The sequence below is a fragment of the Mchenga conophoros genome, linkage group LG2, assembly GCF_057382185.1.
Source record: "Mchenga conophoros isolate Kocher_MC1m ecotype Shallow Benthic linkage group LG2, M_conophoros_male_GT1.1, whole genome shotgun sequence".
Lineage (NCBI taxonomy): Eukaryota > Metazoa > Chordata > Actinopteri > Cichliformes > Cichlidae > Mchenga > Mchenga conophoros.
The window spans coordinates 21,768,295-21,795,863 of NC_140527.1; the positions used below are offsets into that span (position 1 = coordinate 21,768,295).

The 27,569-nt window shown below is 40.9% G+C and overlaps 1 protein-coding gene across 2 annotated transcripts in view; it reads left to right on the forward strand.

Annotated features, from left to right (window-relative positions):
• The window catches only part of aff2 (AF4/FMR2 family, member 2), a 207,938-nt gene that overhangs the window by 51,697 nt on the left and 128,672 nt on the right, over positions 1-27,569 (forward strand). For both annotated transcript variants that reach the window (XM_085287892.1, XM_085287896.1), the window contains exons 2-4: positions 6,516-6,636; positions 14,035-14,704; positions 15,920-16,353. In XM_085287892.1, coding sequence (XP_085144018.1) covers positions 6,516-6,636; positions 14,035-14,704; positions 15,920-16,353 — 1,225 coding nt within the window. The remainder of the gene's footprint in view (positions 1-6,515; positions 6,637-14,034; positions 14,705-15,919; positions 16,354-27,569) is intronic.

The window sequence follows — 27,569 nt, forward strand, 5'->3', positions numbered from 1 at the left end:
AAAAAACACAATTAAAGGAAGGAAGGATATGACGTAAACTATAAAATGCCACAGCATCTGCACAAAACTGACTGGAGAAAAGGCTGATTTCACATGACCGAAATGTACAGAGAGCTTTGCTCAAAATGTCTTAATGGCTTCGAATGAGTTAGAATATATTTCCAAATGGCTGCCTTGAACTGCTCTGACAGATATTCCCATAAGACGCAAATGCAGCATGAGTCCGCAAAGTCGGGCTCCAGTTGATTTTCAATGAAGCAGCCCCAGAAAGTCTCTTGATGACATTCGCAGACTAGAGCTTTTCTTGCTACTGATGACAGAACACAGAAACCTCAACCCCTGTTGAACTCAAACCACCGACCAGCTTCAGCTGCTGTGCCGTGTGTTGGAAATAGTGTTCAGTTTTTATTGGCATTTAAAGTACGGGTTCCACATTAAGTAATATAAGATGATAAATAAAGCCAAACATCTTTGTGCACATTTTCACATTCAGTAAAATTCAGTGTTACAGCAAATCTGTCAGCTTCATTCTTCATCTAATAAATTCTATTAGTGCTTACAGCTGCATATCCCCTTATGTCTGTGATAAACCCTGTGATTAACCTTCGTTTATCAAGGAGAGAAAGCACATTTCCACTGGGCAGCTGCCTGCGCCTACAGCCTGCTGAGTTGCAGGTTCAGTTCCTTGCTAAAGGGCACTGTGGCAAATTGCTGAAGAAGGGAGAGAGCGATACTGAAATTCTGTTCTGTAAAAGTAAATGAGAGGGTGATGAGCCTCAGTTAGAGACATTTGGTGTGTGTGTATGTTCAGTTATCAGGGGAGAACAGCATAGCTCTGCTGAGATTAAATTCCCAGAGCTTACTCTGACTATCAGCATTACTTCAGGACACATGCACACACACACACACACACACACACACACACACACACACACACACACACACACGCAAGGGAATTGGGAGTGTTTGGAAAGAAAGCTGGCGTCACTACATTTTCATTCACAGAAAATATCAACATCGACAGTATGCCCACTGCTGATATCTCCACCGCTAGTAATCCCCACCAATCCAATCAATCTCTACGTCCATCATCCATCTTTCTTTCTTCCAGTCTTCCTTTAATTTTTTGAAAAGTCTGTAGTTGACTGTTATTCATCTAAAGTGCAGACAACAGCAACAACAGAGCACTGACAACAGTGTTCTGATACGGTCAAAAAGCGAGCACGAAGATGCACAAAAAAATCTATTTGAATTTTCAGCAGCTTAAATTAGAGTAAATATAACAGTGTGTGGATAAAACCGTTTTGGGCGTATTTATGAAAACATCATCACAGCCAATTTTCAAGAATAAATGTTTTTATGTGCAAGTTGGATTTATTTTATTTGGACGATTATTAGCTAGCACAAAATGCATTTCCACACGGAAAGTTAATAGACCTCTCTGCATTGAATCATATCTGTTATTAATCTCTAGCTGTGCCCAAATTCATGGGCTGCATCCTCCTGAGGACCCGGCCCATGTAGACCGCGAAGGCCGGGTCCTGAGAAGGTCGGGTAGGCCAGAAGTAAACAGCTGGGGAAATTGGACGGTCCAGCCTTCTGATTAGCATCACTGCTGTCTCGGTGGAGTTTAATAGACTCGTCCGTCTGCTCCTTGCTATCTAAAATATAACAGGACACTGGCGTAAATTCTCGACCATCTCACACTTCTGTTTAATCAGTTTTCTGTTTGACGTTTAGTCAGCTTTGTAAAAACCAAGGAGGAACCCACCCGGGGGATTAATAAAGTTTTATTTTATCTAATCTAATCTAATAACTTTAATCTCAGCCAAACTGATTTACTCACAAACAAATAAAACACTGAAAAAAAGACAAACAATAAAAATTTTAGGTTGTCTAAGTGACACATATTACGTTTAACCTGAGTAGCAAAAGACCGCGGTGATCTGAAAATGATGTGCTGGGAGTTGTGCCGTTCTCGGCGGCTTCAGTGACCCTCGAGCTCTCGGCTAGCTATCGAGCTGGTGGGTAACAGACGTCTCCGAAAACGGCAAAGCACTTTTGCAAATTTGCAATATCTTGATAAACCGAGCAGATATTTGAAGTTTACACACCCACATTCTCGCCTGAAAATATGTTAAACGTTTATTTTGTGACCCAGAAAGATTAATAAGAGTAATTTTAAAACTTAAAAGTAGCGGCCACCATTGTTGGAAACTGGAGTTTGAATTCTGGGATATGGTGGGCCACGAAGGACACACCCGACCCATCCTTCAAATTTGGGGAAAAGGAGGACGCATTTCTCGGCTGCATTCAGAGGAGTCTACGAATTTGGACAGCCTTCGGTGCGTCGCTGTGACGTAATCGGTCTACAAATGCGGCCTCAGGAGGATGCAGCCCATGAATTTGGACACAGCTTCTGTCTCTCTTCCACAGCATGTCTTTATCCTGTCTTCCTTCTCTCACCCCAACCAATCACAGCAGATGGCCCCGCCCCTCCCTGAGACTGGTTCTGCCAGAGGTTTCTTCCTGTTAAAAGGGAGTTTTTCATTCCCACTGTTGCCAAAGTGCTTGCTCATAGGGGGTCATATGATTGTTGGGTTTTTCTCTGTATCTATTATTGTACAATCTACTGTACGTTATAGGACGCCTTGAGGCGACTGTTGTTGTGATTTGGAGCTATATAAATAAAATTGCATTGAATTGAATTGAATAGTTGTCACTATAGATTCTTCTGGCAGTTTTTCTTTCCTTTTTATCTTACTTATCCATGTCTTGCTCAAGCCCCATATACACTGAGTGTTTTGTGAAAAAGCAAAAGAAAATTTCAAATTCTCTCTGATCTGAACTTCCTGTGTAAATTATATATACACACTGAAACTCGTTTTTGTGGATATTTCAGCCTCAATGCATTGTGAAAAAAGTGAAGTCAATATCAGGAGATGTCTCGGTCCAGAGCTTAAGAGACTGCAAATTCACACGAGCAAAATTATGTGGCTGGTGTGAATGGCTACAATATTTGGAATTAAATATTTGCACAGATTTTACATGTCTGAAGTTTTTAAGACTGCAGAGCACACGTCATTTTTATTCTTCTCTATACTTTGTAACTCAGATCGATGCCTCTCAGCTTGCTAGTTATAACATTAACTTGCTAAATAACGAAATACTTGAATGCACAGACTCACTCGAGAAAAAAACAAAGGTCTCCCCTGTTGATGTGAATATTGTCTAGCACAGTTTACTTGAGAACATTTTCTATTTAGCAAACAGTGATTCAAAGCTTTTGCATCTAATTCCCCAAAACATCCACAGGTGCCTTGGCAACAGGCCTACTTTAGAGGTGACACATGCTAGCTACAAATGACTCATGAAAAACAAATTTGTTAGAAAAATAACAGTCGAACATGTATCACCTTGATCAGAACTTCTCAATATGACAGAAAACATACTTGGAAAAATTGCATTTGAGCTGTACTTGAAGGAAAGATGGGGGATTGTGACCTCTCGTGCAACCGGCCTGTAAGAAGGAAGGAAGGTGTGAGCCATAAAAGCCTCGGCCAACCCGTATGTGACAGGTAGCTCTGTAGCCCTGCCACATGCTGGGAAATAAATCCTGGATGTGTTAATTACCTTGTCTGACCCGATTCCCTTCGTGTGAATGTCTGGTGTGTGACAGACGGCGACAGCGATCTGTCACGTGGGGGCTGTGTGCTTCTGTGTGCGTGCTCCATACGTGTGTGTTTGTGGTCGTGACAGCTCTGTCAGTTATCTCTCTGCGCTGACAGACAACGTACATGTCAACCAGCAGTGCTAGCTCACACAATGATCACATCTACGTACATTTCTGTCGCTGCATCCCCCCAATCCACTCACACACACCCCTACCTAACCTGTCAATCATTTCATCTGAAATTCCCACTGCTCTAGCTTCCTCTTTGCTCCTCCCTTCTTCCTATCTTACCTTCCTCTCCCCATCCCTCCGCTCTGTCTTTCATCATTCTCTTATTTTTCTTTCCTTTTAAAGAAACTGTCTGTTGCCCTGAAACTGGGTCTTTTTCTCTCCCCTGGGTCTCCAATTTTTTTTTCTCCCTCTCTCTTTCCTCTCATTGCCTCTCTGCTCTTTCTCCCTCCCACTCACATCTTGCTGATAGATGAAATGTTGAAGGCAAGGCCTGGTAGTGGGGAAAAAAAGAGGAAAGTCTCTTTTAATTGTGTTGATCACTAATTAGCCAGCCTGTCTCATCTCTCTGCAGTGGATGTGGTAAAACAGGATGCCCTTTCCTGGGTCAGCAGGCCACGGGCTTATGCATAACATGTATTCACAAACACTCTCGCACATTACTTTGTGCCTCTGGGATTCCAGTTTGGCTGCCAGCTTGTAGAATTCTCAGTGGGGGCTGGTGACTAAAGAAAGTTCAGGAGGGCAGAGTGAATTGGGAACTGTGCAGTAAAAGATTTTTTTCTAAAAATACATGGTTACGCAACGAAAATGTCCCAAAAACCTGAGGTTCACCGCCGCCCCCTTTGCTCCCCACAGACCAAACCCCTTTGATTCTAATCATTTCTGTCCCTGTTTACAGTCAGCTGTCTCCTTTTTAAATGTTTTCATACTTTAAATCACACGAATCCAGCAATCGTACGTTCTGTGGGAACGTTTGAAGATTAAAAGCTGATTTGATTGGGAGCCATCCAAAGATGCCGTAGCAGGAAATAAATGTATCCGTCCTTTCAAGTGCTTCAGTGGGTATAGCGTGTCGTAAACACTGCCTGGATTAGGAGCACAATCCCCACTGGGCTCACCTGTGTTAAAAATGAATGCACTCATGAATGAAACTAGCCAGCTAAAAGCATATGTTACATCACAGCATTAAACTCACTGGAAATAGAAATCTGAAAAAAAGGGTTGATACTGAGGAGGAAGCAGACTATTTATTGCTCATGCCTTCATTATTTGTGAGTGTCTGTGTGTGTGTGTTACGCCTTATGCCTGTATATAATGATCGTCACTCAGAATTTCATTTAATTGTATTATTTATTGTTGTTGACTCAGTCGTCCCTAAAGCTTTTCACAAAGATGACACAGGCTGTACAAAGGAGGAGTTAAATGTTTTTGGAAATACTGTTTGATTTCTTTGAAAGTATTAAGCTGGAGGCGGCCGGAGGTAATTGGATTAGCATTGCATCAGATGGACAGTCGGGGGAACATTTAGCTCTGTCCAAAGTTGGCAAATGTATCTTCCAGCACCTAACTATGTCTTTATTTTATCTATTTAAAAAAACAACGCGTAGTTTTAGGGTGACATAATTTCTTAGTGAGCATTCATGTAGAGTAACATGTCCAGCAGGGGTTTGGCTAAGGGTGGGTGGATGGAGTGGCTGAATCGTTTTTTTTTTATTGGAAAAACAGGCCTGTCCTCCTCAAAGCATCATCGTAATTATCACTGACATGCAGTATGAACATATAAGCAAAGCAACAAACTGCGCGCACCATCTTCCCTCACTGCTTTACTTTGGAAACTTAGACAAAAACATGATAATCATTTGCTTCACGTTGTCACAAAGCAGCCATGAATCCTAATGAATTTTAAACCACTTTTAGATATGATTTATTTTTCTAATAGATTTGTCTGATTTTCCCTGAACCATCTCTGACTGCCCCTCCAGTGCCATCCAGTTAATGTTACGTTAGTCTAACTTTCCTATATAGTCACGCTTGTTTAGAATATATATAATGTAAGTGTAGGTAGGCAAGCAGGTTGTAGGATTCCCTCCTAGCCCCACACTACTGGAGTTTGTAGTGTAGTTCTTTCAGATTTCAAAGTTTTGCAGTAAATATGTAGATATATAAATATGGACTTAAAAGAAGAGAAAGAATTGCTGTGCTAGACCTGCCACACAACAGTTCTGGCATATATAACCTTGGCTGATCAGATGTTTTCCTTTTGAACCAAACGGTGCAGGTGAGTCAGGTTTGTTAGATTTTAGAGTTTGCAAAGCGACCCAAAGACTCCTGGAATTCATTCAGAAGTTAAGTAAAAATAACAATTTAAACCCCGTGAGCTGCTCAAAGAGGCAACGAACACACTCCTCAGTTTTAAAACTGCCAGTACAAACATTTCATCCACAACTGCTACGTGTTCATAGTTAGGTAAATCATAAACTGCGTTTCCCATGTCGACGTGGGAAACTGTTTTGAAAACCTTTTTCTTACAATTCTGAATGTTACATTTTTACTCTTACCTCAAGACTCATGTCAGGGTTTAGGTTTTTTATTTTCCTCCTCGTTTATCTGGAACTTGAGTCATTTTCACACAATATAATCACATGACTTAGCCTGCTATTTTCCTTTACCAGCTTCCCCGCTAGTCTGTTCAAAACAAAGAATTTCAGCCAATGCTCTTTGCAGCTCCAAATACTACTTGTAAGCAATACTCATTAAAAACCACTGTGGCAGGCCATGTGTCGCCTCAGAGGGAGGATGCTAACTAGCTTTTCTCTTTGTGCCTTTCCAGTCATCTGGAGTCAGAGCGCAGCGCTCTGAAGAGGAGAGAGTGGGAGAGGAGGAACCAGGAGGTCCAACAGGATGAGGACTTGTTCTCTACTGGATTCAACTTGTTTGGAGAACCCTATAAAGTAAGGTTAACTGATGGTTAACAAGCAGATAATTACTCATTTATGCTTTTTGGGATGTTATTTTAACCATTTTAGAATCACACACAAAGCTCAACAGCTTGGTTGACTGTTGAATTTTTCTCTGTATTGTTGGGTGACAGGGTGTTGGGAAGTCTGGTCACAGAGAAACACAGAAAACAGTGTCTGTATTTAAGGTCATTTCTGTTGTTAAACACAGTTTTTCATGTTAAATGAGAGAAATTTCAGGGGGTTTTATGCAAGTAACACTTTTCCATAGGAAGTGTATTTAAAGATAAGATAACCTTTATTAGTCCCACACACGTGAAATTTGTTTTGTTACAGCAGAAAGTGGAGAGTGCAACGTTACAGTAGCAAAAATTAAGAAAAAACCCTGGAATAGAATAAAATAATAAGTATCAGATACTGTAAACAAAGGAATAGAATAAAATACTATATACAACATAATAAAATGCAATGTTGTCAGAAAACGATAAGTGCACTTGTGTGTGTTTGGTCAGCTGCAAAGTCGTTGTTGTGAAGTCTGACAGCAGCAGGAAGGAAAGATACGGTGGCCCTGAGAGGCCAAACAGACTGCAACTTAAGAAAACACCAGGAATAAGAAAAATGCTGGAAAAGCACACAAAGCACAACGGAAATAGGGAAAACAGAAATAGGAAAAAACTGATTTGCAAAAGCACAAGTGTTTCTGGGGAGACAATAACCCGACGGACCAGTTGCAGGAACCAAAACCTGCCAGGTAAGTGTGTTTTAATCTCATGATTCATATAATACTGATGACAGATTTAGGCTAATAGTTAGGCTAACACACTTACCTCTCTTTCCTCACAAAACTCATAGATCCTCCACTTATTCCACGTGTCTCCCAGCGTAATTCTTAGCATATTGGTTCCTGCAACTGGTCCGTCGCGTTATTGTCTCCCCAGAAACACTTGTGCTTTTGGAAATCTGTTTTTTCCTATTTCTGTTTTCGTTCTTCCTATTCCCGTTGTGTTTTGCGTGATTTTGTAGCGTTCTCTGTACAGGTGTTGCTAAATGAGACATTAGCATGGCTCCTGCAGTAGCTAGGCACGTGTGAGCTCCAGCTCTGCCTGTCACTTATTCTAAAGTGTGAAAAAAATGTGAGAAAACATTAACACTGGCTGTGGCTGAGCTGAGACTTTGCGCCGAGTGCTCCCTCATTGCTGTTCCGGAGACAGTTTTAATACTTCGCTGTTAAGTTTTTGATTGATCTCCATGGAAGGAGAAGTGGATGTACTGGACACCAGAAATTCATTTGGGCATGGAGTGAATTTACGACATCTTAATCATGAGGACGGGCGACTCCCCTCTACAGCAGCAGCACTGCTCTGTGATTTAGCGTCATATGAAACAATCAGTTGAAAGGAATTGATACGGCTAATCAGCAATTATCCAAAGATGTTTTGTACCATTCATTTTTAGTATAACCACGCTCTTCTCCAGTGGAATGAAGTTTAATGCCCTTGTGTTTAAGGTCTTGATCTTCTGAGGCGCTTCAGAGATTTTTGGGGGTTTTTTAGCAGAAAGTGAAGCAGCCACGCATGAAGTCCACGGCCACTCGAATGCCCCTGTGTATAAAATTGATTTTGGTTTGTTAACTCTCATTTGCTACCACCAAGCACTTCAACACTTGGTTATGCTGCGAAGTGTATCGACCTTGGGACAGACTGGCTTTGAATCCTGACAGAACGTGTTTAAGCGCTGCTGCGTCTGAACTCAGAGGACACAAGGTCTTCTCACTAAGACGCCGCTCGCGGTTCGGGGCCAGTGCAAAGCAAATGAGAGGTTGTTCTGATAATGAATCCAATCTTAACTGTCTTCACACTCCAACTAATTGTTTCCAGCTAATTAATGGTGCTGAGGTGAGGTCAAGATTCATGTGTGGGGAGAGTACAAAGATCAGTGCGGGCTGGTCTGTGGGAAGGAAGGCGGAAATTTTAGACACCACCTTGCTGTCTGCAATAAGTAGTTAAAAGTGTCGTGATTTGATTAATTTAATCAGTACATTTGCTTGCTCTGCTTCCTGCTTGTATTTTTGCAGGTACTTTTAATTTTGCGGCCTGTTAAAAGGAAGCCTGTTTAATCTGAAATGTTTTTGTTTTAGATTTGGTAGATTTAAACTGTAGAAGAAGAGTGTAAGTCAGAACAGTAATCCGGTGGTTCAGTCTGACGTCACTAGCCGTGTCTGGGCCTAAACTCCGCTGCAGGTCCATATATCAAGCGATCACTATGGCATTACTGAGAGTTGAAAAACTGTCTAAAGTCTTTCATCTTTAATAAAATGATCAGCGTTCTGCTCTACCAGGTGTAACAATTGAGTTTAACATCCAGGCATCCATGAAAACGGAATTTATGACATTTAACGAAGTTAGAAGTTAGCAGGAAGTTAGCTCGCTAGCTTCCATCTAAATACAATATAGCATGTCCTGACTGCGGGGTTTTGGAAACAAATTAAAACGTACAGCTCTGTTATCACTTCCAACATAAATGAAGACAGAAAACTAAACAGCAGTGACGTTTGTAGCGTTACTGAAGTTGGGCTAGCTGGTATATAATGATGTGCTACGTGACCGCTAGCGACACAGCTATGTTAGCATAATATAAACAAGCTAACTTTTTTTCCACTCGATAAAAGTTAACGTGAGTGTTCTCGGTGGTCAGGAACAAATGTAATCGCATGGCAGGATGCTAAAAGGACCAAACTTCAGCCAGGAGAACAACTGAGATAATACATTCATAATACGAGGTTAGTCATTCATATACTGCTGCATGGGCTGGGCTGTAGTTACATCCTAAGGTTTTAAAAACAGCTTAAATAAATGATTAGCGGTAATAAAAGCCGAGGGAGGTCAGCAGTGATCACTGACTGTTTTAGGAGCTTTTTGAGATTAAATAGAAGAAAATACAAAACATTAAACATGTTAACAACACAAAAGCCATATTAAACGCAGACTACTTTTGGCCCGGAAGTAGGATTCCTCACGTCATCACTTAATGACCGGATACCATACATTTCATCAGCTATATATAGTTCTTCACTTTAAAGGTCCCACAAGAATATGGCTTTGAATTTTCAGTGCAAAATACTGCACAGATATCCCTGGATTTGACTCTTTTCCAAGATGTCTTGGTGTCTGTAGCTTTTCTTTCTTTCTTTTTTTTATCTGTAGCTTTAAGCTAAATATGCAGCTTCTGCCTGTGGCCCTCTCCAGAACAGTGTCATTGTTGGCACTCTGTTCAGTGAGTGGCTGAGGCACAGCACATTCACTGCATGGTAGCTGACATAGATATGAATGAGACGTTCTTTCACTCCTAAACGGGCATTCACACTGTAAGCGACAAGCATCAATCAGAGACCACAGAAAGTCAATGAAACTGCAACTGACAATAGGTGACGGAGCGGGTGGGTTGTGAGTTAAACTTTTCTCAATTTCAAGCTAAAGAGATGACCAATGCGAGCAAAGGATACTGTTGATTAACAAATCAGGTTAGGCTACCTAAGCAAATTCAGCCTGTAAGGTCTGCTAGTGACCAACCTTCATCTTCATGCTCGAGCATAGAAAAACTCTTAAAATTCAATTTTTAAGTATTAAAGTTCTTATAAATATTGTTTTTCTATAAATATTTCTCATGGTCCAGGGTCATTTGAGTTTTCTTGTATTTTAATATTATTTTGTATTATTTAGGCTTAAGTTCATTGAGTTAGCCTTGAGGTTATTCTATATTGCCTAGGTTCCCCTGTTATAGCTCATTGTTTATTAAATTCCCCTTGTGTCTCATTCCATGTCTTCCCCATCTGTCATGTGTGTTCTCCCCAGCCCGTCATGTCCTCTGTATTTGTTTCTTAGTTATGCCCGTGTCCCATCTCCTGTTTCTATTTTCCCTGATGTTATGTTAAGCATGTGTGTCTTAGGTCTGCGTCTCTCTGCTGAAGTTGAAAATGGCTTTCCCACAGTTTGCTACTTTTTTCTTCTGATTTATTTAACACACAAACATTTCATTTTTTGAATGCTGGCTTTACTTCATACTGGCTTAACCAGCGCAACCTTGCTGCACTTCATCTGTGTGAATGTGCTGAACTGCAGCCTATAGATCAGTATCATCACTTTATGATCATCATGTATACAATTTGTAGAACTTTAGTAATTCCAGGCTCCACTCGCCTTCATTTTTGCTTTTTTTTTGTCCACCACCAGTCTCTGTTTTCTCTCTGTACCTGCGTATCTCCCGTTTGTCCATCACTCTGCCTCTGTCTTTTCTCTCTCCCTCTCTCCAGTATTCATTCTCTCTGTCAGCTATTAGCTAATCCCTCTTCTAATCCTGTTAAAGAGTGTTATGCCGTTAGCAGCTATTTGGGATGATCTATTCATACACACACACACACATTCATACGCACATAGGTATTCATCCTCTCCTTCTCCTCTGTTTTCCATTTTGCCTCTCTGTAAATGTGTTTTCTGTTCCTCTTCAGCCACCAGATCTTTTATTCATGAGCCCGAGATGGAGAAGAGATGGGCTAATTTATTCACAGCTAACTTCACGGTGTGTAGTGTTTGCGTGCCAGTGTGTGAGTGTGCGCACACAGAAATTACATCTGTTCAGATTATTTGAATGCAATTCTGTCCTTTTTTGCGTTAATCTTTTGTAAATAAGGCTTGATTCTTTGCCCTGTTTAATTTCGGTATTTCCATGGTTTTCCTGCTTTGTTAGAGTCTAAAACTGAAGGATACAGTGAAGTGACGAAGAGATGAATGGTCCTTCCACTCGCATAGGTTCGAGTTGACGTTTTTTGTGACACACACAATCATAAGAATCAGTTCTATTAACCTCTATATTAGTGTAACCAGAGATGTTCAGTAAAGATGGTTGGGTGCTGGTTATTCATTGGTCCTGTGTAGAGCTGTAGGAGTGTACCATGTGTGACACCAGGGGACAGTGTTAAAATATGTGCAACCACCATAAATGAGCTACTCTTGTTGCTGGTTAGCTTAGACTTTAAAGATGCTTAAATGTGCTCGCTTAGAGCCTGTGTTATCTGGAAAGATGGAAGTCACGTTTTTTCTTTTTCCTTTTCTGCCAATAGCTTTTCAACGAATGAGCATTTTACCTACCCACGGAGCACCATCCCCACTGGGCTACACATTGTTGGTATTTTGGTGAACTGCCAGTACAGCACATATAATTACTTCTGATCCAAGCTGTCCAATCAGGACATTTGGCTGAATCTGAGCAGAGTATAGCTCTGGCAGACATACATGCCCATGACAAAACGTGGTCTCCACTGTGTTTGACACATGATGTGGGGCGCTTTCAGATTGTGAAGCGTTCCTTTCCTTCTCCATACTTTTTTTGTCCCATCATTAAGCTACAAGTTAGCATCAGTTTCATCTTTCCAAAGACTATTTTTCAGAAATTGCTTTAAATGTATTTTTCACAAAAGTATAATCTGGTCTTCAGTGTTGCACCAACAGTTTGCACCTTGTTGTAAACTGTCTGTCTTTCCATTTATGACGGTGTGTCTACATTGTTGCCTTTGACAGTGATAAACCTACCTCTTTGAGGCTGTTCCTGGATATATTTGGTAAAGTTATCTTCTGTGGTCCTTAGTGCCTTTTGATGATGCTGACCTTCTTGGCTCCTCTTAGAGTTTGTTGGATGATCGGATTTTTAAGCCACTTTTGAGCTTCTCAAAAAAGTATAAAAATATCTATAATTCCTAAACAGCCCATGCAATACTTTTGTCAAACCCAAACAGTCTGCATTTCAATCATATATGTACAGTTTGATTTTACAAAAAATGTCATTGTCCAGATAATTATGGACCTCGCTGGGTTTTTACTTTTCCTGTTCTTGTTGTTGGTGATTTTAGTTAGTAATAGTTTAGCCTGATTTTTGTGTAACTGGTCAGAATAAAAAAGGAGAAAGTTGGCTCTGCCTGCTTCATAAACTATTGTCAAACCAGTGATGATTAGAAAAAGGGGGGCACCACAGTATAGCAATTATTATCAAATGGTACTTACACGGCCCTCTATTAGAGCAAATACTGGGGTGGTGTTATACTAATTTGTAATGTTGTGAAGTGGCACACACACTTGCGCACGCATGCGCACAAGCACTTACAATTCCCTCTTCAGCAATAAGACCTCTCCATGGATCATTGCATGTTATTACAGTATTATGTGGTTATTGACTGAAGCTGTTAGCATTGGAAAAACAAAACCACACAACATGTAGCCAAGAGTCTGACATTACTGAGGAGAATAAAGGATATAAGGAAACCTCACACGGATTATATATATATATATATAATATATATATATATATATATATATATATATACACACACATACATAATTATATATTTGTTTTGCACTCCAATACTGGTACTATGACCTTTACCTTACATATTCATTATTCACAAATTCATTAAGCTCTTCAAATAAAGCAGTTTCACCTTGGCTCAAAAATTAGAATAAGGTTGTTTTCAACCTCACATTTATTTGACACTACCTTTTAATGTTAGCACAGGGCTGATTAGACGAGTGCAGGCTGTCAACTACCTGAGAAAATTTGTTGAGCAAACCTCAACACTGTTGTACAATAAAATTACAGGGCCACACTCGACATTGATCTCATTCAGTGTTTCCATTGTTCATCATTCATCTGCAGCTCATGATGAAATGTCACACGTAAATTATAGGCTGGAGATCTTGCATAATTCAGACTTGATTCATGATTAATATTTGCTACACAATTTGTAACTCTGGTAGAAAAAGGAAATGTCAATGGATAGGATAAAAATCTACTGGCCTTCACTTTTTCCCTGCTCCTCTTTCCTGACGTTTTGCAAGAATCCGGTTCCTAAAATAGAAGCGCTGAAACCGCTGCTGATTACCCGTGTCCTTTTTAAAATGCCAGATGATCAAATCGTGCAGTTTGATCATTAAAGAATCTGTCAATGACTGAAACCAAAGGTACTGCTGAGCTATTCTGAGGAACATCTCCATGTTACCAGGTAGAAGCTAAAGAGCTTTACCTTCATATATCAGTAAAACGTGCACTGTCCTCCAAGCCATTAATGCCTGAGAATCTGGGGTCAGGCTAATAATGATTCCTGCCCCATTAATTTTACTACTCCAGCCTGGACTGGACCCTCTTATGGGTGGCATGTATTTAATTAATCATCTCAACCTGATGTCTGGTCAGTGGTCACCCTATCTATCTCTCACTGTTCTTTTCCAGATGAGTAAAGAGGGCTTTTCATCAAACCTGTAAAAAAGGAAGAATGGAAGGCTTAATTAATACTCTTCTGTATCTCCCTTCCCCCTTGTCTTTTTTGTCTTCCTTCTCTCCTCTCAGACTAATAAAGGTGATGCATTGGCCAATCGTGTCCAAAACACGCTGGGCTCGTATGAAGAAATGAAAGACCTGTTAACCAGCCATTCCAACCAGAGCCACTTGGTGGGAATCCCCAAAGGAACAACAGCGAACAGCAACCTGCAGCAAGCCCCGACCACGTCAGCGACAGAGAGACCCGCCATAGAGCCATCCCAGCTTTTTAACGAAGCCCTGAGAGGAGGAGCAGGTGGAGGAGGAGGAGGTGGAGGAGGAGGAGCAGAGACAGGTGGGGACAAGAAGACAGGGAATACACCCTCTTCCTCTACAGCTTCAATGCAACCACCCCCTTCAACCACATCCTCATCAACAGCAATCCCACATCAGAACTCCAAAAAGTCCCGGAGCTCCATGGACTGGTCAAGGGGAGGCCACGGACAGAGCACCCAGGGGACAGGCCTTGTTGTGGGGTTAGGACAGAATGGGCAGGGGCAGGTGACAGCAGGAGCTACCACCAGCAGAGGGAAAATGTCTTTGTTGGATGAGCAGCAAAGACATGACGAGCTGTTCAGCTCACTCAAAGATGAACTTGGTCTAAAAGAAGATTCAAGCCCTTCTTCTTCCTCATCATCTTCCTCTTCCTCTTCTTCTAGAAGGCACTCATCCCACCCAGCCAAAACCCACCCACTCGCCGGTAAGTCGGCAAGAAAAAAAATCTGTAAAAGAAGACGTTTGGTTGTTTAACTTTCACATCTGTACTCTAAGAAAAATATCATGTAGACAGGCTAGCATGTCTACATGATATCATGCGTAGCAGGGTTTCTGGCAGTGATGGTGATAAGTATCCACCTGCTATAATGCTAGATGCTCAGTTAGTGCAAATTATACACAAGTCAAAGTTAGTTGATAAAAGGAGCGCAGGAATGCACATTTATAAAAATTGATGTCAGCTGCTTAAACTGACTTTTGATGGACCGTCTGCGAAATCCCTGCCTCGCTCTCTCTGCACTATAGTCAACGTATTTATTTAACATATTTATGTTTCTGTAGCAGCTCGTTCCCGTTCGGAGGAAAACACTCACCTTAATATGCGCTTGTGCTGAATGGGCAGCTGCAAAGGGTCACGGCCGCTTCACATTGCATCCAAAGTAGTTTAGGAGTATTGGTGCCATCACGTACATGCAAATGGCAACATTTACTTGATTCTTTAGTCTCTTTTTTAGCTTATTTACATTTGTTTCAAGCTGTGATTTTACATGCAAAAATGGCTAATAGGTAGGCTAATAAGATGCACGAGCTAATATTAGAGTTTATTTTTTTTAAATGGTTCGTTAACTTAGGCCCAGCAGGCCAATGGGTTTGTATTATTTGGTAAAAGTAGTGCTGAGAATTGTTAAAACACTTTGTTCAAATTCAGCCTAGTTGTCTCGCCCCCACTACAACCTTTATGCTAACCTCAGCTAATACAATCCTAGGTTTAGCTTCATCTTTGGCTTAAATAGGAAAGTGGGATCACACCTCACCTACCTCTCAGAAAGTCCTTAATTCCAGGTGTCATCTGGTAAAAAGTCTCTTTATCTGTTTCTTTGTTATTTGCTTGAGCCATGAGCACAGATGAATCATTTGAATGAATAATTTCAGCAACAAACACACTCGGTCACCTTTTTGGGGAATTCATGAAAATTGACATCTGCATTCTATGATAACCACATCTTGCATTTGATTTCAGAAGCATGTTGAACACATCATTTGCTTTGATTGTGATTGGTTACATCCATCTGGGAGAGGTTCAGCATTTCAACCTTCATTAAGTTTTGCCAGCAGAAAGTTAAGCAACGCTGTGTTATAACAGGTGTTTCTTTGGTTAGTCTTGACTTTTGATTGTTGTGTTCTTTTTTTTTTTTTACAGATGGTGGCAACTTTCGATCTACTGCCATGGATGGTGGCCACTTTAAGTCTTCCACTAATGCAGAAAATGGTGGATATTTTAAATCCTCCCCATTTGAAAGTGAGACAGGCTCCCACCTCTGTACATCGTCCTCCCCGTTGGCTTCCACATCAGTTCTGACAACACCCACTCCAGGTCTAACCACGCCCACATCTGGATTGACCACGCCTACATTCCCACCTGGTAACCTATCAGGGAAGCCGATAGCTGTACAGCAGAAGCCTACGGCGTATGTTCGACCAATGGATGGCCAAGACCAGGCGCCTAGTGACTCTCCCCAACTTAAACCCCCTCTAGTGGCCACAGAGGGATTTAACAGCAGTCAGGCTTATGGAGGAAACTCTGGAAATGCGAAGAGTAAACTGCCCAAGCTGAGTCTCAACCACACAGGAGAGGTAAGCGAAGAATTACTGGAACGTGTTTTCCATATCTATATTAAACCAATGTGAAATAAATGGTCTTCACGGAATTAGTCTAAAACAGAAAATAAAATTTCAGTCCTTTAAATTATTCCTGATCATAGTATATAAGCCATCAGTTCACTTTACATAGAACTAGGAAATGTAATTGTGTACATATTCTGCAAATCTGTAGCATTTGGGGCTAGGTTACTTGAGGTTTAACCCATGTTAAGTTGGTTCAGTCCTCACCAGTGTTGGTCAAGTTACTTGAAAAAAGTAATCAGTAACTAATTACTTCCCCCAAAAAAGTAATCCCGTTACTTTACTGATTACTTATTTTCAAAAGTAATTAATTACTTAGTTACTTTTTAAAAACACGATTTACAACCTGAATAGGTGATAAAGCAATAGATCTTTCAGCCCAATTCTACTTTTTACTTCCGGAGCAGGTTATGTTCAAGATAACAAACCAACACAAAAACCAGTTTTGTAGAAAAAAGTGTCAGTATTCCTAATTTCCTCCCTGAAGAGGATCCATGTGAAATGTAGGATCGTATAGCAACTGTTTCCCCGTGTGGTCTTTAAGCAAGTTGAAGGAGTTTAACTGCTGTATAAAATAAACGCTTAGGACACCTAAATATTGCTACATATTAACGTCATATAAAATTATGTTAGCCTCCTTACCAGTTTGAATTTCTTGCCGTTTAACTGCACCTCAAATAAAACAGGTGAAAGGTCTTAGTCACTACAGCACAACCTTAAACGTATCACTGATGCTCTAATAATGGTGTTAAAATTACAGTCAAACGTTATGTTGTCTTAATGACAACAAGATTAATTGAACAACAGTGATTCACAGCAACATGGTGACTATACAGCAGCATTAGGGCCACAGAAGGCAGAGAAAATAAATAAATACGTGTCTGAATGACAGATTCATGCCAAAGAATGGAAACATAGTTTTTTGCAGTCAGTGTCATATTGTTTCACTTTTCAAGGTTAAAATGGAAAGAAATTCCTATTTTTGAACTCAATAACTCATTTTTCTTGACTTACAATTGAATCTCGTAAATTTCCCACTTTAAGCCATAAATGTCCACAGTTTCTGTCTTACATTTGCCGTTTTAATCAAACCTTTTTCTTTTGAAATGATCACTTTAACCTAATACATTTTCTTTTAAATGTGTCAATTTTTTAATGCAAATTTACAATTTTAATCTTGTAAATTTGAAATCAGTAAGTTTGCTAATATTTTTCTCATAAAATTGTCACTTTTTTTCCTCAGAAATTTTCATCTTTAATCTTTGAAATTTGCCATGTATTTCTGGAAAATGTACAACTTTAATAACCACCTTTGTATAATCACTGTCACGGCGACTGAAGCCAGCAGACCATATCCTGTTTATGCTGAACTTTGTAGCAACTAGAGATGGACCGATCCGATATTACGTATCGGTCCGATACTGACCTAAATTACTGGATCGGATATCAGAGAAAAATAAAAAATGTAATCCGATCCATTAAATATCACGAAAGCACCTCACAAAACTTGCAACACGCCGTAACTTGCCTCAGAACGTTAGCACGTCGGAGCAGTGTGGTCACGTGATAGAGCGGCTGTGGCATGCGGGACCTGTCGGTGGTCTGGATAGCATGTGGAGCTTCGCTAGCAACCCGGCATTTCATCTCCGACAAAGTTATCCCGAGAGAAGTAAAGCAAGTGTGTAAGTCCATCTCTGAATGTTTGTAAAGCATTCCTGCGTTGAGCTTAACAAGCGACTGCCTCTTCTGGCTGCTACTTCAATCATGAAACTGCTTAATGATCAGCTGATCGGCTTTTCTGTCGCGAGTCCATCTCTCTGGTTTGTTTTTGGCCCACTTTGCACCAGAAAGAGGAAACCATCGGCTGAACAACAGCAGCATGTTTAAGCTTGATCAGCTGTTGTTAGAATTTATTTAATATTACTTTCTACTCGAGGATCTTTTTCTACGTAGCTGACGGCTGGTAACTGTGCAGGGGCGGATCTAGCAAAGTTTAGCCAGGGGGGCCGATAGGGCATTAACAGGGAAAAGGGGGCACAAAGACATACTTTTCTTTCTTATTCTCATTTAAAATGTCTAGCTTTTAATAAATAATTATCTGAATCTTACACCCAAAGTTTTAATTTGATGTAAAATGAAGTCAATTACTGTATATAGTGACTATTAAGTCTAATATATATACCCTAGTAAGCTATAATACTTTTTCCTTTGGGAAGGTACCATCTGTGCAGTCTGCAATTTTGTTGAAGAAAGATGTTGAATCTATTTAATATTTCTTGAAAAATAATTGATTTCTGTGCATTTTTTTTCACACTGCATCAAATTAAGGTTGATTACGTCGATTAAGCATCATGAGGTGGAGCGTGAGGGGTGGTTCCCTATTTTTTATTTATTTATTTTTGTTGTTGCTGGGAGTTGGAACCCTATTAGTTAGGTTGCTTAATATTTACGCTAAGTACTCTTTAAAATACCAGAATAGGGAGGATGGTGTAGGTTTAAGTTTATTAGATTGATCAGTATTGCTGAACTATGAAATATTTTTTTTTGCATACAGGTATAACAGAATAGCTTTAGTGTAGTTGTTGTTTTAAACTTGAGTATGAACTTATACAAAATGCAGCAAGATATTTAAAAAAATCAGTTTTGTTGATTAAAAAACATTATATCGGATTCATATCGGTATCGGCAGATATCCAAATTTATGATATCGGACATAAAAAAGTGGTATCGTGCCACCTCTAGTAGCAACATACAAAAATTTTAAACTAGTAAATCACATGGATGCAATGCTGTTTAACAAGTTTTCATTTAATCAAGCCAAAGACTAGAAAATATGGTGAAGCAAATCTTCCCTTTGGCTTCACCTGCACAAGTGCCGAGGTAGGTCTCCCTGCAGAATTGGTTTTCCCTTCGTCAGGAGCAGCGCTGGGCTCTTCAAATCACAGACAAACAGCATCCCACATTCTTGATTTTTAGTTCACAAACACTTGTTGTAATGACTAACTACTCCTGACATTTTGGAGATATTAGCTCTTTATACAGCAAAGTTACAGCGGTATACAAATAACATCAGGCTGATCCTGCCACGATTTGTCTAAATCACAGACAAACAGTATCCCACAGTTGTTTATGTTTTTAAACCCATTTTGCACAGAGAGACATTTTTGAAAAATGTATTGACAGCAATGTTGAATATTATTACACAGGAAAAAAACAACTACGTGTAAAATAATTACACCGTGACGCCTCTGCCTTTGTAAATAGAGGGACAGTAACTGCGTGTTTATATGTAAGCCTGTAAATACTGCAGATAGAGACAAAATACTGTTAATCTGACAATCTGCCATTCTGCAATTCATCTCACGTAAACAATAACGTGGCGCACAGCATGACATGAAAAAGGCACATACCTTTGGCGTTGCGTGACGAACTCTGTATTCCTCTCCACACATAAACGCAAAAAAGGAGTTTTTAAAAATCTCCGTTTTCAGTGATTCGAAACGCCGTTTACGTGTGGACGAAACAGCTGCATTTTCAAAATAACCGTGTAGGTGCGGACGTAGCGTAAAAGAGTTAGTAGTTTATTTTCTTACTACCTGTAATTTATTGCAGATTACTTGTATTTGCTTAATTGTTTACTAAATGTTTGAGGTGTGAACTAAACCGCAATGGAGCAAAATATGGGTGTGTGTGGTTGGAGGATGTGTGTGTGCGGGGGGGGGATTTTTCTTGTAAAATAAAGGGGGGCCCAGCAAAAATACTTTGGGAACCACTGTATTAGACAAATACTGATGCTAACTGTAAAATAAGTTATCACACTAATGGCTCTATACCGCAGCACTACTTGTCCTGGAGAGTGTATAGTAAAATAGACCCCTCCTAACTTGACACATAAAATTATTCATGAGCATCTGTGTGAGACCGTTAACAGCGACACATACTGTCATTTTGCTTCTGATGTCATGAGCCTGAGTGCGTGTTTGCAATTTTTGATTACATTCCAGTCTCCTGTAATATTTCCTTAAATATTATCTCGGTGAATATTCACACTGGCTAATTGTCCCGACAAAACCAGAATCTCTCGCTCGCTCGCCTTCTCCAAACAGAACCAGGACTTGATGATGATGTGCATGTGTCTCTATGTGTGTGTGTGTGTGCGTGCGTGTGCGTACTATGTGAAACTAGTAGTTGACAGGCGAGTAGTCATCCATATCGAGCAAGCCAGCTGTTCCTCTGCTTTGATAGAGCTGGTGTGTGTGTGTGTGTGTGTGTGTGTGTGTGTGTGTGCGTGCAGCGCTGCAAATGAGCCCAAGATGGAGCTTTGAGCATATGGCACAGAGAAGGAGAAAGCAGGGGGAGAGAAGGAGGGAATTAAAATATACTTTCGACACTTTCTTATGGCTGCTGAGAGAGAGCGAGAGAGAGAGAGAGTACATTCATGGCCATGAGTGTTTCTTTCACTTTGTTTTCTCCCACACATCCATGGATGCTCCGTTATCGCCTGCTTTCTGTTTAGTTTTTTCTTTTTGTTTTTTTTTGTTTTTCACTCCTCTCATATTTATCCTGACGAGAGTTTATTGGAAGCAGAATGCAAACTCAATACGAACCGAGAGGGGGGAGTGGGGGTGAGGGGTGACACAAGAGGAAAAAAGGGGAGACTGATGATGTGAAGCGCGGGGCGGCGGAGGGAGGGAAGGAGGGTGGGCAGAAAGAGGAAAGAGGGGATAGAGAAAGACAATGACTGACTGATTACAGCACCTTATCATTGCTGTATTTGTTCTGGTTAGATGAGTTATTGGATGCGTTCTGCAGCTTAAACAGCAAAATAGCAGCAAATCAGAGGACTGAACCAAAAAGCAAATGAAAGACTCGAAGAATCCCGCTGCTCGTTTCATGCCAGCAAGCGAGGGGGGGGGTAAAGATGTCCGTTTTGGTGCCTTTTGATTGGTGTACGAACCGAAACTTTGGCTACAGTGTAGCAGCAGAATCTTTAATGTGTTTCCAGTGAAAGAGATCCTTAAAGCTGATTTTTCATGGAACAGTTTTCAAATGAGTTCAGGTGTAATGAATGTGTTGGAAATCCTCGATATTAGAGTCATGGCTGTGTTGTTGAGTGTGTGCAATAAACCTTTAAACTGCTTTGGAAGTGTTCTGTTAGCACTATAGAGTTATCGATCAGCGCGCTTTATCTCCAAGTGCGCTCGGACGCGCACGCGTGTGTTTGTGAGCGAGCGAAAGATCGAGAGAGATAGAAAGAGAGAGAGCGAGAGTAAGCAGAGAGAGGGAGAGAGAGACAGAGAGAGTGATAACACTATTGATCTGTTCCTAACAGTTACAGTAGGCTTAAATCTACCTCTGGTCGCACACACACATGCTGTTAGTTGTTGTCAGCAGCTCACAGCGAGGCGCTGCATGGTTTCACTTTGGATTGATCCGCTTTGAGATATTGTTACGTTGAGTCATTACTGCTGTAGCCTCATCACATAAACATGCAGCCAAATAACAGCCAACAATAACATAACAAACCGCTCAGAGTTCAAGTTACGAAGTTACGATTCACGCGACGTGACAGGTTTTCAAACATACATAGAAAGATTTTTACTAAGCATAAAGACTGCGGGCTACTCTGGTGTCCCGTCTCACATGGAAATAAACTATGACAGAGGAGCCTGCGTTCAAACTGTCACCTGTGTCCATATATGTATATATTAAATATAGCTCTACACATTGGGCTACTTTCACAGGCTGTGAAGCAGTTTGCACAATTACAAGCATACTGTAAGCTCACAACGTGCTCGTTCAGAAATGCTGACACATCACCTGCTGCAGTCCCGAATGTTTGCGTCAGACTCTCTGGAGAGGCAGCTAAATGATACCAAAGACTGCTGCAATGGCGCCGCGTCGAGCCTGCCAGGAGGGGAAAGTTGAGATGGGAAGGGTTGGTGGCTGCGTAGCTGATTGGCTGTGACTGAACTTTTGAGATTGTGTGCTAGTAAACGGCTTTCTGTATGGACGCAGCTTTAATGGGAGACTACTCTGCTGGGACAGATTTGACTTGTCCCAGGAGATAAGGAGGGAAATAAGAAGGTAATGGCTGCAAGCCCATTTGCCACCCACTTAGCTGCGCTAAAATTTGATTGAAACTTGTTACATTTACACAAAAAACAGCTCGATAAACGCAGTAAAGTGATACACAGGGACACCTTTGCAGGGCTAAACACCCTATTTTAAACCACAAGCATCTGGTGGTTCACGCTCCAGTCACACAAAGAAAAACAGTGACTGGAGACAGCAGCACAACCAAAGTGACAAAGTGACTGTGTGCAGTGAACGCGCAGCCATATTTCCTTTGAACTGCTTGCTTCAAAGACGTGGAGCAGGTGTGCGAGCGCTCAGTCGGTTGTCTTCGAAGCAATTTGGTGCCTCAAGATGGCGACAAAACAGCCATCATAAAAGCTGTTTATTTTTATTTGTTTAAACCAACAGATTCTTCTTTGATAACACTAAACAGGAAAATTTATTGCACTGACTTTTCATTTGAAGGCACCTTTAAAACCTTCGTCCTTAATAATTCCCCTGCATGTGCAGTTTCCCGCTGGCTCACTATCCTTAAACAAAAACACTATCGTATTTAGGAAAGAATTGTCTTCTCTCCTCAAAAACCACTCAAGCTGTCACGGCGCTCTTAGTGACATTCAGCTGCTTCCAGTCTGCATTCTTGTTCGGGTAAACAATGTTCAAGTCAAGTGGATACACAAGTGCGTCTGTGAGGCCCTGCAAGCAAGACTGCAAGAAGGTAAACATGGAGGTGACAGGTGACATTTCCAACAGCACTGTGACAACTTTCATTTACATGTAGTTCAAAGTATGGCGCTGATGTAATTTCACACTGATTTGAAGGCCCGCTGTGGTGTTTCCGTGAGGCGTGTGTGGAGGTGCACGCGACGCCTCGCCGCTAATGTAGCGGTAAATAAGAAGCAGGGTAGACTAAGACCTCCAGTCAGTAATCACTGCGAGGCTAACACCAACCAAATCAATTCGGCTCTCAGAGAATGCATTCATTTATGCCTTTTTGGATGAAAAGATTCTGCCTTTATATAACACAGTGGCTTGATAAAAGGAGCGCGGGAATGCACATTTATAAAAATTGATGTCAGCCCGAGAAGCTGCTTAAACTGACTTTTGATGGACCGTCTGCGACATCCCTGCCTCGCTCTCTCTCTGCACTACAGTCAACGTTCTTTATGTTTCTGCAGCAGCTCGTTCCCGATCGGAGGAAAACACTCACCCCAATGTGCTCTCGTGCTGAATGGGCCACAGCAAAGGGTCACGGCCGCATCCAAAGCAGTTGAGGAGTGTGGGTGCCATCGAGTCCACATCGAGATGGGATACTCTGTGTTTAATAACAGAAATTTAATTTTTCAAAATTTTCAAATATCAATCTTCACAGCACAAGTGCAGGGAGTTTATGATTATCCTAAAATTGCTGTCACTCGTGCTTTCACGTATCAAAACTCTTGATAATCTTGAACAAAACGATATTTTTCAGCAAAGTGAAAAGAGTCAAATCATCCCCCGAGAGGTAACCTGGAACATTTAGACGCTGCATTTAGATCCTGCTGGTAACTTATCAAATCTACCACATTATGTAACCCCACAGACATAATTCATGACTGCTCCTAAAATGGGTTCATGTATCACATAGTGAACTTTGAGGTGTTGGCCAAAAAAACGAAAAAGAACTATGACTGTTTGAAAATGTTGACACCATCATTTCGACCCCATAGAGCAGCGGTGGGCAACTCCAGGCCTCGAGGGCCGGTGTCCTGCAGATTTTAGATCTATCCCCGATCCAACACAGCTGATTCAAATGTCTAAATGACCTCCTCAACATGTCCTGAAGTTCTCCAGAGGCCTGGTAACAAACTGATCATGTGATTCAGGTGTTTTGACCCAGGGTGAGATCTAAAACCTGCAGGACACCGGCCCTCAAGGACTGGAGTTTCCCACCCCTGCCATAGAGATTAATGTAAATCCCTGTTTGCCAAAACATACAGGTTACACACATTTAGATACAAAGACGGCTACAGCATGAGCCAGAGAGGCCAGATGGGTGAAATCTGGAGTAGATCAGATGGACTGGACGGGCTGCAGACTGAGACAGAGCGGTGTGAATCGTGGATGAGAGAGGTCTGGCTGAAAGAGCAGGCAGATGTGGACGAAATTATAAAGTGTCGCTGTTGCGCTTTTGCAAGAATGAATATATTAAATTAAATTAACGTGTTTCTTATTTTGCTGTAGCCAACTGTGAAGTCGATTGTGAAATGTAGGCACGTGACCGGCTCAATCTGTTTCACAGTGAGCGCTCTGTTTTTAATACCTTCTTTAATTTAGCTTAACTGAATATGACTCATTGTTTTAAAAGAACAACAATTCCATACTTTTCTTCTTCTACTAAAACTTAATTGTCTACATGTGTCAGGTACTGTGTTGTTTGTACTGAATTATAAACTATACATACCTCTACAATCAGTAATGAAATCATCTAAATCGTTTTAAAACGAATTAAATCCCTAAAATGTAAAACATTACTTACAAATCTTACTTATAATTATAGCAATTAGATGGAAATTAATAACTGAACTTCTTCAAGAATTGACATCTGTGCCGTCACTGCTGTTGCTGCAGGACGAGGTCAAAATGACCCCGCTGGTGGATCTCGTGTTGTAAAACTGGTGTGTGTTACTGTCATATGCCAATTTGCATATTAATTTGCTACGTTAAGCATCTTTGAGGAAGATAAGCCGGTGCGATTCAGCAGCAGCTGTGCTGATTTATTAGCAAGTGTTTGTAGAGTCATTGTACTAAAATCCCCCTGCTATGGGTAGAAATGGTTGTTGTGTCGACATTAAGCTTTAGCTGTGGTGGTTTACATGTAGCTTTTCTTACCAATCTGAACAGCACTTATCCGCCTCTCTAAAGCAAGGGGACATTTTTAAAGCTGCGCTTAACGATCTGACTGCCCTCATTAAGTTTCCACAATAAACCCACATTACTCGACTGTTCCAGTGTTTCAAACACGAGGACAACAGAGTCTGTGATTGGCTGCTGAATACAGTGGAGCTGTTAAAAGGCCCCTAGTATTTTCTTCAGGAGTGGGTGCAGACCAAAACAGAGGTAAAAAAGAAAAAAGCAAGTTAAAGCATGAACATAAAGGCAAATAGAGTATGCACGTGTGTGTATGCGGGAAGCAACTGGCATCCACAGACCAGAAAATGAGTGACATCTGGGCAACAAAGAGCAAAATAACTGCCAGCAATGTGAAGTAATTAGGTTGCTCATCTTTTAGTCGGCTGACTGAAGCGACTACAAGCAAGTGTGTAGGAGACCGTTGACTGAAACATGATGGGATAGTAAATACAGTGGTCCCTCATTTATTGCTGGAGTTATGCTCTAAAAATAACCCGCGATAGGTGAAATGTGTGAAGTAGCCAGCTTTATTTTTTACAATTTTAATAGATGTTTTAAGGCTGTAAAACCCCTCGCTACACATTTTATACACTTTTCAAACCTTCGTAGAAAAATAAGTCCAGTATTATAGAATGAAACCAAAGATCAAACCCTGTTTTCGGGTCCAGAACATGAGAATAGAGCAGCTGCGAGAGAATTCAACATTAATGAATCAAAGGTACGGGAGCAGAGGAAGCAAGAAGAATGAGTTGGGTAATGTTTGACTTATCTGACTGTTTTGTTTCGCTTAATGTGCCTTTTAATCCGAAAAATACAGTAGCTTCTACCTTCCTTTAGCATCTCCAGAATTCCAACATTTTATGCCATGGTTAGCATCGTCCTCTGCCTTCTGGGAGCTACCACAGGTGTCTTTGATGGTGCAAAACGTTTCGTCAGCATTGTTGTGTTTGTTAGGGAGAAAACTTACAAACAAACAGTACAGCACTTCAGAGTCACTCTGCTAGCGATCGAAGATTTATGTAAATTTGACAAGCTGAACGCTTTCTGTACTGTACAGGAGACACGGCACGAGATTGACTTACAATGGTCTACAGCCAATCAGGACACAGAACACAATGCGCTGTTAAATAAAAAAAGAAGAAGCATGCAAAATTGCAAAAATTGCACACACACAAAAAATCAGTGACACAGCGAGGCCGCGAAAGGTGAACCACTGTATATCAGGTTACTTATGCTGTGTGGTTGAGTGAGGGGTGTCCATATGTAAAATGTTTGAGGAATCTTGTTCTCTCACACACACACACTGGATTGGATGAACAAAAAAAATTAAAACAGCAATAAAGATTCCGTCAATTATATTTTGGCACTTGTTAATATACCTTGGCAGTCTGCACATGTAAAGTCACACTTCGATCGCTCTGTGTACACACTGCTGTTAAAAGGTTGGGTTAAATTATAGGCTGCTGGACTGTTGAAGGTTTGGCTTCTTTAACCCTAAAGCCTTTTTGAGCGAATCCACCCTGCTGGGACAGAGTTTAACCCAAAGAGAGAGAGAGAAAACTTTTAAAGAAGAGTTGTTCCTGGAGATAAAGACAGAAATAATTGTCACACGTGGTCAAGTTAAAGGCTACGCGCCCATCAAACATGAGAGAAGTGGAGCAGTTTTGCTCAAGACGAGTCAAGCTGAGAAGTCTCTCTGCAAGAAACACTTGATTGCTGTGATTGCCTCAACGGGGTGTGCTGCAAAAGACTCGTCCCACTATATTCGGCCATGACATTTTCATTAATGTTTTTTTTTAATCACGTCTTCCTCATTGAAAAGAAAGCAGCAAAGTGTCTCTTAAAGAGTAGAGAGCAGCTAGCAAGAATTTCACCTTATTTTAGAGAAAATTGTGCTTTTATCTTTTCTGTTGTGAGCAGAAAGGCACCACTTGTGTGTGAAGTGACACAAGAAGCAGCCATTAAAAACACTATTTATTGTTTGTTTTTCAGTAAGCTATGTATTCCAAGCCACGGAGCAATTTACTTTACGTATACTGCAGAAGTCAACAAATGCTTAAGGAAGCCTTCCCTGTTTGTACATTCATTACTGTAACAGTGCAGATGGATGGCCGGGCAGACGCAGGGGAGTAATGGAGAAATGTGGGGAGAAGGGTGTGTATAAAATTACAGTCTATAGAAATACCTTCTCTGAGGAA